Source organism: Octodon degus, unplaced genomic scaffold, assembly GCF_000260255.1.
Source record: "Octodon degus isolate 3935 unplaced genomic scaffold, OctDeg1.0 scaffold00064, whole genome shotgun sequence".
In the NCBI taxonomy this organism is placed as follows: domain Eukaryota; kingdom Metazoa; phylum Chordata; class Mammalia; order Rodentia; family Octodontidae; genus Octodon; species Octodon degus.
Window position 1 is genome coordinate 1,101,057 of NW_004524640.1, and position 11,098 is coordinate 1,112,154.

The 11,098-nt window shown below is 35.3% G+C and overlaps 1 protein-coding gene across 1 annotated transcript in view; it reads left to right on the forward strand.

Moving 5' to 3' along the window:
• The window catches only part of LOC111817612 (solute carrier organic anion transporter family member 1B1-like), a 101,968-nt gene that overhangs the window by 11,519 nt on the left and 79,351 nt on the right, over window positions 1-11,098 (forward strand). The window contains exons 4-5 of the mRNA XM_023718950.1: window positions 7,682-7,823; window positions 10,449-10,581. Of these exons, the coding sequence (XP_023574718.1) occupies window positions 7,682-7,823; window positions 10,449-10,581 (275 nt within the window). The remainder of the gene's footprint in view (window positions 1-7,681; window positions 7,824-10,448; window positions 10,582-11,098) is intronic.

Consider the following 11,098-nt stretch of genomic DNA (forward strand, 5'->3'; position numbering starts at 1 on the left):
TTTTTTCTCCATTGTTCATACATTTCTAAATTGTTTTTAGGGTTTTTCTGTTATAAATAATGTGGAGATAAATATTCTTATTCATGTTTCCTGGTGTATCCAGGAGCTATTCTTGACAATACACTACTGAGAATTGAAATAGCTAGAATAAGAATTATATTGTGTATTTTTAAGTATTATACTTGTTACATGACTATCAGCAAAATATATGTGAAAATCTGGATATACTTTCCCTCCAGTACTTGGTATTAGCAGATTTCTTGAGTTTTTCCAACTTAAGTGGGCATAAAATGTTATCTAGTTTTGATCTTGGTTTGCATTCATGGATGATTACAGTTGAGCATCGCTTCATTTATCTATTAATCATGTTCTCTCTCTTTGGTGAAAACTTATGCTTATATTTTGTCCATTTTCATATTGTACCATTTGTTTATTTCTTATTTTGTATGATTTATTTACAAGAATATAGCATTTTAGTGTTAATATGTTAGAGGTGAGAAGAATATCTTCTAATTTCAACTTATTTTTACTTTCGCAGTGAATTTTTTGGTGAACAAGTATTCTTAATTTTAATTTATTTGAGCTTATCAAATAATAAAGGAATAACTATCAATAATATTGCAAGATGAGAAAACTTTATACACTTTCTTTTTGATATTAAAATCTTCACTTATATAGCATTAACTTTTAGGTAAGATTTACAATAGAAAATTAATTTTCTCTCTTCCCAATATTAATAACTGATTCTTTCCCAGTTCTGTTACTGACCAGCCCCCCCTTTATCCATCTACAGCTGTGACCTTATTGTCTTATTTCAAGTTTCATTTATGCATTAGTCTGTTCTGAGTTCTATCTTTTATTTATTTGGTAATTTAATCCTATAGAACAGATACATACTATCTGGAGCTTCATAATAATGTTATATTTTTGGGTAAGAAATCTAGTTTTACTCTTATTTACATTAGCTTCATTATTCTTGGTGCTCAAAACAGTTTTTATAGATTTTTAAAAATTAACATTAATGAAAATCTGTTTGGAGATTTTTATTGAAATGATTGAATTTGCTCAGTGGCTTGGGATGATATAAATCTTTTAAATATGGTTGTTATGTTGTATATTGTTGTCTTCCAATTAGTTGTTCAGATTATAAAGATCAGTATGCAAAATTAGTAAAAAAATTAAAAGAAGAAAAAATGTAAGCATTAACTGTTCTTTCAATAGAACAGCAGAAAGCAGCAGCACAATTACCCAAGCTATCCTATCTATATACATAGGTTTTTCCCTTCCTCTTTCCTTTCTTCTGTTCTCCATGAATGTGATATAACTTTCCAACTTTAAAAATGATACTAATTTTGAAGTTTCAAAATTTTCTCCATAAAGACCTTAAACATGCTTTGTTAGATTTCTTTTTAAAGAGTTGATATTGCTTAATATTACTATAAATAATATCTTAATCAAGTTGTCTGATGTTTGTTAGTGATGAATATAAATGAAATCAAAATATGTACTATAGAGCTAATCAGCTTTCTAAACTCATATTTCTACTTATTTTTCTGAATTATCTTGGAGAACTTAAAAACATAAAAGATATTTTTACACTTTAAAATGATGGTTCTAGCTAATTATTCTCTCTTTTTCTTTTCTTTTGAGGTACTGGGGCTAGGTAATTCTTCTGTCTTTACAAATACAGCAGTGATAGCTATATTTGCTAATTTCTGATTTTGGCATATTAATTTTTAAAACACATTGTATAATTCCAAGGATTTTTTTTTTTAGATTTTTTTTTCCTTTTTCAAATCAAATTGGTAGGACAGTTTCAATAATTCACACATTGCATACATTCTTCCTGGTGGCTAATTGCTGTACAAGATGCGGACATGATATCCTATTTACAAACACCATTAGAACAAATCGCTCTATTCATTAAGAGTCTAAGGATATTTTATTATCTGCCTAGTGAGTTTACTATGAATGATACACTTATTATTAATTTTATCAAGGCTTTGTCTCCTTTCCTCTGATAATGCTGAAGAAGCATATTGATAGACATTTCAAACATTAGACATTTTTAAATATTTGGCATAAACAATATGTTTTCTGAAATTTGTTGTTGTACCTCCTGATGCTGACTTTGCCAGCCTTTCACTACAGTTTCTGCATAGTTACAGGTAATCCGTTTCTTTCTATTCATCATTCCTTTTGTCTAGTTTTTATGTCACACAGTCACCATTATATTGTCACACAGAGCAGTTTCATTGCTCAAAAATCCTCTGCTTTGTCTCTTCATCCGTTCGCGAAACCTCCGGCAAGGTCCAGCCAAATAGCTCAGGGGATTAAACAGCCTGCTTAGGCAGACCCAGCAGCCAGGGTTCGGTCCCTGGTGTGCCGTGCCGGGCCCCAAATTGAGACAGGCGACTGAGAGTAGGTGTGGTGGCGCGCGCCTGTAATCCCAGCTCTTCAGAGGCTGAACACGGGCAGATCACTATGAGTCTGATCTACGTAGTGAGACCCTGTAAACCCTGTAGACCCTGTACTAAAATACAAAGTAAATAAATAAATAAATAAATAAATAAATAAATAAATAACAAAAAAACCTCTGGCAACAATTAATCCTCTTTTTGGTCTCCATAGTTTTGCCTTTTATAAAGTATTGAAATCAGCCTTAGGAACCTGGCTTCTCTTTCTTTAACGGATTGCCTGTAAGGCACCTTCAATGGGTAGTTTATTTCTTTTGAGCACTCAATTAGATTCCATTGTTTGGATATACTATATTTATCTGTACACATACTGATTTCACAATATAGATTAAACTACTATAAACATCAGCATGCAGATTTTTGTTTGCACATGAAGTTTTACTTCTTTTGAGGAAACACCAAGGAACTTTGGGCTTGGGATATAGCTCAGTGGCATTAAGTGTATGCCTGGCAAGCACAAAGTCCAAGTTCAATCCCCAACATCACAAAAAAAAAAAAAAAAAAAAAAGTTGAAAAAAAAAGACTGTATTGTTTTCTAAGAAACGACCAAGTGGAGGGCCGGCCAAATAGCTCAGGGGATTAAAGCACCTGCAAGCAGGCGCAGGGGCTGGGAGTTCAATCCCTGAGCCTGCCATGCGGGTCCCACCCCCGGGGCACACTCAGAAGGCAATAGAGACTGGGCATGGCACACACGCCTGTGATCCCAGTTCTTGGGAGGTTGTAATCTGGAGAACCACTAGGAGTCCAATCTAGTAGTGAGACCCTGAACACCTTGTAGACCCTTCCCTAAAAAATACAAAAAGAAAAAAGAAACCACTAAGTGGTCTGTTCATTCTCACTAGCAGCGAATGACAGTTCCCATTGCTTCCCATGCACACTGACATTGTCATGAGTGTAGGCGTGAATGTGTTTTGTATCGACTTATATTTTTCACCATATTTTATATTTTAAATGGGTTTCTTGTGAACTACATTTAATTAGGTCTCGATTTTTTATATCCTGTGACAATCTCAGTTGTTTTAATTAGTACTCTTTGGATTAAAAGTGACTACTGTTATAGTTGGATTAATATCTATTATGCTGATTACACTTTTTCTGTTTCTTTCATTCCTTTGTCTATTACATTTTGCCATTAGCAATTTGAGTATTTCACATCATCCTATTTTCTCTCCCTTTTTGCATATTCTTTCCTCTTTTATAGTGGTTACTGTTATGTTTGCTGTATACATTTAAAACTAATTCTAGTTAAATCCTACTTTCAAATAACTTCGTATCATTTGACAGGTCATATAAGTACCTTCTAATAATAAAATCTAGCTTTCTAATCTTCCCTCTTTTTTATATCATTATTGCCACTCATTTAACTTAAAAAAGTCATTAAACTAGTAAATGTTTCCATATGTTTGACATATTTAATTTTTTTTTCTAATGGGAATATTTTTTAAGTATTTGGTACAGCATCTCACTATGCAGCTTGGGCTCATAGTGATCCTCCTGTCTCAGCCTCCCCAGCACTGGGATTGCAGGTGTGTGCCACCATGCCTGGCAGCTCAGAGAGCCCAGGGGCGGGGCATGCCAGTGATCAAAGCCCGATCCCTGTGCTTGCCTACACAGGCATTGAGCTATCTCGCCAGCCCTCCTAATGTGCAAGCTTATTATGAAAATTTCCTTCTACCTTTCTATCCTCCTTTCTTACTGCTTTGTTATGTTTCTGAAAGACTAGTTTATATTTCCATCACAAAACATTATAACATGTTACAATATGAGTTTTTCTTCTCAAAATACATTTTCTATCATAATCACCATAAGTGGGCCCTTTGGAAACTGGTGAGGTCTAGAGTTCCTATGAAAATGATTTTGACCGTTATACTAAAGCACTGAGGGGAAACTCTAGCCCTCAGGGCCACATGAGATAATGGAAAGACAACCAGATATCAAATTAGCTGGAGCTCTAAAGTTGGACTTCTCAGCTCTCAGACGGACAAGGTGGTATGTTTTATTCTAAACTACCTGGTTATAGTTTGTGATAGCACTTCCTCTAGACTAAGACATATGTCATATCTTTTGATGATATCCTTCCTTAACTTTCTTTACTGCCTGATTTTAAATCTAGAATTTTAAATTTTCAATAGTATGACTATTTTCCTTCTGTGTCGTTATTTTCTTTTGTGTGTGTGTGTGTGTGTGTGTGTGTGTGTGTAACTGGGGATTGAACTCAGGCCCTTGTGCTTGCCAGGCAAGCGCTTATTCTACTGAGCCATCTCCCCAGCCCCGTTATTTTCTTTAAAGGAAAAACAGAACTTTTAGCGAGCATTTTGAGCGCTTTGTCTTATGAATTTCATGCACTATCTTCAGGTAGCAATAGATTCCTGTTTTTTTTAATGTATTTGGTTGTTTCAGGGTCTCACTGTACAGCTCATACACCTAGTGATCCTCCTGTTTTCAGCCTCCCCCGTGCTGGGATTACAAGAGTGTGCCACCACGCTCTGATTTGGGAGTGTCTGGCTCAGCATGCCCTGGGGGCTGGGAAGGCACAGCATGTGGTGCCGGGGATTTACCCGCCCTCCCTGTGCTTCCCTAAGCAGGTGCTTAATCTGATGAGCTATCTCGCCAGCCTTAGATTCCTTTTTCAATTTAAGGAATTCTCCTCAAACTGTTTTAAATGTGTAACTTTTCCTATTATCTTTCTTACAGTTCTCTTACTTCCATTAGTCTCTTGGCAAGTATGTGCTGAGACAGCGGCCACCCTGCTCTTTTCACTGGAATTCACATTTCCCTTGTTATCATCATTACTATTTCTTGTAATGGGCCCTTAGCAAGGTCTGAAGGAGAGCCCCTCATTCTCAGGATGAGAATGAAGTGCTCAGGAAGAGAGGAGGGGAAGACCATTGATGAGGTGAATGACAGTGGTGACCCGGAAGCCACCTGTCACTCCATCCTGTGCCAAACACTCCTCTACCCAAGGTTTCCACAAACTCCGGAGTGTCAGCGGTTACCACCAGTGCCCAGTGAGGCACTTTACAGTTTGGAAAGTAATCAATCTCAGAACTACTCCCTAGCAAACGGTTCTCTTGAGCTCCAGATCTGCCTTCGTTGTGTCTGCTGGCTTGTTTATGGGCAACTTAAATATGTCTTTAAAAAAGATTGCACTAGGGGCCGGGGAGATGGCTCAGTGGAATAAACACTTCCCTGGCAAGTGCAAGGGCCTGAGTTCAATCCCCGGTTCCACCAAAAAAAAAAAAAAAAAAAAAAAAGATTGCACTGTGTTTAAGGTCCAAACTTTTCTTTTGCTGGAATTTATCATCCAAAATTTTTAATATTCCTATACCCAGTGATCCATACTTGAAATCTGAGAACAAAACTGAAATTTTTATTTTGCATTATTATAACAAAATCTGATTTTGCCCTAAAAATTCTTAAGTGTATCTGAAAACTTTGTTTTCTAACTGTATTCATCAATTAAAAATTCAGCTTTTTAATAAATTTTTGAAGATCTATCTATCTATCTATCTATCTATCTATATCATGTCTATCAGAATTAAACCTTAAAATTTAATGCCCCTACATCACATTTTAGAAATATAGATTAACCTCCAGTATTTGGGATATTTTCAATTATTCATGTTTCTATCTTTCAGTTGTATATAGGTATATATTCCTTCTATTTTATAAAGTACTAGTTCTCTGCACCACCAAAAAGTGGCTTTTGCATACTTCTTATCTTAAATGTGTTATTCAACCCTTAGTTTACAAACTCCTATTACCTCCTCAGATACCATATTCTTTAATACTTTAACGTATGGGAAGTTAATCATTTTTTCCTCTATATTTCTTAACATAAACTTGTATGAGCAAGTGTTGGATCTGTACCAGGGACAGTATCACTGTCTATCTTGTTTGTTGCCCCCATAAACACAAATTCTTTTACAGTGTTTATTGTCTCTACTTTGACTCTTTGTGTCCCGCCATGCCCATTTCAACTCCATCACTAAGCAGAGTAAGTGCTGTTTTTGTGGCTGTTCAACAAAATATTTGCTGAGAGAATCAATCGAGGTGCAGATAAGTTCACCAACATGGTACCTGTGAGCAGGTGGAAACCTGGAGAAGTCCTCTGGCTTCAAGTCCAGAACTTCACATCACAATAGATAGCTGACCTGCCACGATAGCAGGTAAACACAGACTTTACCTCTCAGTTCAATGTCAGTCTTCTCTTTCTGCCAGCAGTGCTTAAAAATCTCTGAGATGATTATAAACATTTGTGCATTTGTTTTGAAAACTCCGAATTAAAAGTTCTCTGTCTGTATGCTACTGGTGTCTAAGGCTTATCATGCAAGATGTGAGCTTTCTTCTCTTTGGCATTTTGTTAAGCTCTGAGAAAGTTCTGACACTGTTTCTCTGAATTTTACTCTCTCATTAGAACAAAGTTAGAAGGTGTTACAACAACAGCATAAGAAAATATATCATCAATGTAACTAACCCATTTCATACTCTTAAAATTTTAGCTCATTGGAGAGATCCTACTATGCGAGTTGAGTTTATGTCAGTTACTCCTTTATTGATTGTAGAATCAATTTCTGAGAACTTTGACTCTACAAGTACCTGTTTGGTCTCAAGCTAACACTTTTTTAAAGAATAAAGCCACAGAAGATATAAAACCTTTTTTCTGAGCTTCTTAAAAGCATCTATTAGGATAAGAATCAGATTATTCTGTATCTCCTTTCATAGGATTTCCTGATGATTTCTGAAATGCCTACCTCCTTGATTTCAACTGTTAGAACTTTTATAGTCAGCGTGTTTTTCTCTCTTTCAGCCCGATTTCTGGAAACGCTGCTTTTGAGAATGTCCTGCCACTACCCTCCATTGGTCTGGGCTATGCAACAGAAAATAGACTTGCCACCCTGTCCCATGGAGAGTGTTGTCCAGCCTTTATATCAGTTAGTGACATTAGTTTAAAGTAAAAGTTTAAATGTACTCCTCAAATAATCTGATGTAACGAAGTTAGGAAATGCTTTTTCTGTACAATGAAGAAATATTAAAATGGCTAAGTAGTATCAATTGCTGTAGGAGAATGATAGACATGCTTTTCATGATAAAATAATATTTTGGAAAAATTGTTTTAATTTTCTATACCTATAAACACTATAGAGTCCTTTGATTTTTTCATCCCTTTTCCTTTTGCTTTTTTTGTTTGTATTTTTTTTTAGGTGTTCTTGGCAGCTCTGTCATTCAGCTTTATTTGTAAGTTGATAGCTGGGATCAGTATGAAAACTGCCATTACTCATATTGAAAGGAGATTTGACCTATCTTCTTCTGTTTCTGGTTTCATTGATGGAGGCTTTGAGATAGGTAACTTTTATTTATTTAATTTAATGTTCATATGTGTGGAAGTAATCCTGTTCATGTGTTCTGCGCCTCTAGTTCTCAGCTGGGTACATCTGTCCCTCAGTCCATTTGGCAATATATGGAGACAGATTTATTTGTCATGATTGCGAAGTGGGATACTAGTACCTCAAGTAGAAAACAGGAATATTTTTAAACTTCCTTCATTGTATGAGAAAGACCCTAGCAATGAAGAATTAACTGGCTCAAAATGTCAGCAGTTAGCACTTACCTAGCAGTTAGGATATTTAAAAAATTTGATCTTCCTGAGACTCATGGCTTTAACACCAACACACTGTGAAGATTTTCCTTGTCTCCCTCAAGATTTCCACGTATGAAGACAAGCTGTGAGACAACCACGACTCTATGATTCAGGGAAGATGGAATGGTTTTGGAGCAATGTGTTACATGTATACTAGCGACTGATTCTTTTTTTTTTTTCCTACAACATTGAAAATATTGTTTTGTTGTCTTCAGTTTAATTTTAATGTTTTCTCCCACAATGGTGAGGGGTTACATAGTCATTAAACTTTAAAAAATTATGAGTTTATACAGCATTAGTTCGCTTTTGTCATTATGACCAAATACCTGTGCAAGTTAACTTATTGAGAAAAGATTTATTTTCATTGATGGCTTCTGAGATTTCAGTTATGGTAAGCCAACTCCTTAGCTTTTAGTCCTACAATAAGGCAGAGAGATCATGGCGGAAGTGTATGGGGAAGAAACCTGCTCGCCTCGTGCGAGCAAGGAACCAGAGTCCCTGTCCCTTTGTTGCCTCCCTCATATCCACGCTATTGGATAGTGTTGCCTATATTCAGCTTCAGTCTCCCCTTCTGGTTTGCTGTCCAACATGTCAGTCATCTGATAACCCGGAAATGTGCTTTACTAATTTCCTGGACATTTCTCAAAGCAATCAAGCTGTCAATCAAGATGGATCATCACAGTAACTCCTTATCTCTATACTAATTTTTTCTTCTTCGTGTTTCTTTTTAATTATTTGGAGAAGTCTCCAAATTAGATTTGTCATATAGATTTCAAATATTTTCTTTAAATTTACCATCTCTCACTCTATAAAACATACTTAACTATTTTAAAAGGAATTGTGTAAGGAAGAAATATCTATATTTTTTCTTATTAATTCTGAATTTTCAGAATTCAGAAAATATTACACTCTCCCAACATATATTTCATTCTTCCATTTACTAAGATTAAAGAAAGTGTATAGAGTTCTCAAATTAGCTTACTAATTATTTGAACTTATTAGAGTTCCTTTGCTTACCTCTGAATCTTGATTTCTTGTAACTTCAACTCTATTCTTCTGTTTTCTGGAGTATATTTCCAGGTAGCAATTACTTCCAGAAAGAATGGAATGAATGGCATATTTTCTGATCCCCTGCCTATTGGGAATGTGTTTATTTCTCTGTGTCATTAAAATATTACACAGAATTAATAATTTAAATAATTTATTATTAAAACATTTAAGACATTCATGACTGCTTCATAACACTCAGTGTTGTAAGTGAGAAATCATTACCAGTGATTCCCTGCCACAATAGGTGCCTCTTCTCAATTGTTAAAATTTTACCACCATACATTGGTGACCTTCTTTGTACAGTGTTTCTACTACAAATGGAAGAATTTGTCACCTAATTGCTTAAGACTTTGTTTAGTTTGGAAATTTATTTTGTTTCTTTTTATTATATTATTTATCTCTTTCCTTTTATACATCTCTAAAATGAAGTTAAATTTTCTTTTTCTTTTTTTTTCTTTCTATTTTTTAGGGAAGGGTCTACAGGGTGTTCAGGGTCTCACCACTAGGTCAGACTCATAGTGATCTGCCTGTTTACAGCCTCTCAAGTGCTGTGATTACAGGTGTATGCCAACATGCCCAGTCTCAATAGCCATCTTAGCGCACTCCAGGGTGGGGCCAGCTCGGCAGGCCCTGGGAATTGAACCCCAGCCCTTGTGCCTGCTTGCAAGCACTTTAGTCCGCTGAGCTATTTGGCCAGCCCTTGTAATAGAAATTTAAAGAATACTAGAAACAAATGACTACATGCATTTATGAATGCCTCTCCTTGGGGGCAAGAAGATTCTTCTCCCTCTTTTTCTCATCTTAATGCCATCTGGTCAACTCTCAATTCTTTACTAAAATTTCACTTTACTAATATGACCAAATGATTCAAGAGTTTTCATTATTGTCTACTACTCTAAAACAAAAATTCCCAAAGCTTATGTGGTATTTTATACTATTTGAAAAAGAAAAACTATTCATGTTCCTCAAAGCACACAAATTTTTCTTTTAATGAGACCAAGTCTTACTTTGTAATTCAGGTTGTCCTTGAACTTGCTTTTAGCCCATACTGACCTCAGACCCTTGGTGATTTTTCTGCATCAGCTTCCCAACTACTAGGATACTTTAATCCCTGTATTATTCTAGCTTTTCACTAGGTTGTCTAGTTTTCAAGGAAAAGTGTTATATCTTATGCTCTATTCTCATTCATTTTGTTTTCTCAATTTTATTTGAAGCAAAAGTAGACACAATTGATATTTGCTGGAATGGATCGTGATGATGTAACTTTGTTCACTTTCTAGGAAATTTGCTCATAATTGTGTTTGTAAGTTACTTTGGATCCAAACTACACAGGCCAAAAATCATTGGCATAGGTTGTGCTGTTATGGGAGCTGGAAGTATTCTGACTGCTTTGCCTCATTTCTTCATGGGATAGTAAGTGTTAAACAGCTCTGTTCTGTTAGTGGCTATTATCTTGCAAACTAGTAATACAATAGCTATAGTTTTCTTTCCTGAATATATGATCCCACATTCTGAAATTAATCACTATGTATATTAAGGGGTACATTTTGTATGTAATAATTAACTTACTACTATATTCGCCATGGCATTTACAGATTTGGATATGCACAGTCATAAATAAAATGCATAGTTTCATAAGAAATAAATGAGTTCATTTTGACTTTTCACCTAACAAATATAGCTTCTGTTTTTGCATTAAAATTTAAGTCATAGCTAGGAAACATGACAATGTCAAGCCATACAGTTATATGTAAAAGATGAACAAGGCAATGATCCTGAGAATATTCAGAAGATTTTTGAATCTAGCAGTTAATTGGAAAGATTCTCACCCTGACTAACTATATATACTGATACCTGTGATCTAAGCTACTGCACTACAGATGGTAATTTGTAACAGTAGTTTCATATTTGGAGTTCCTGTCATTCTGGT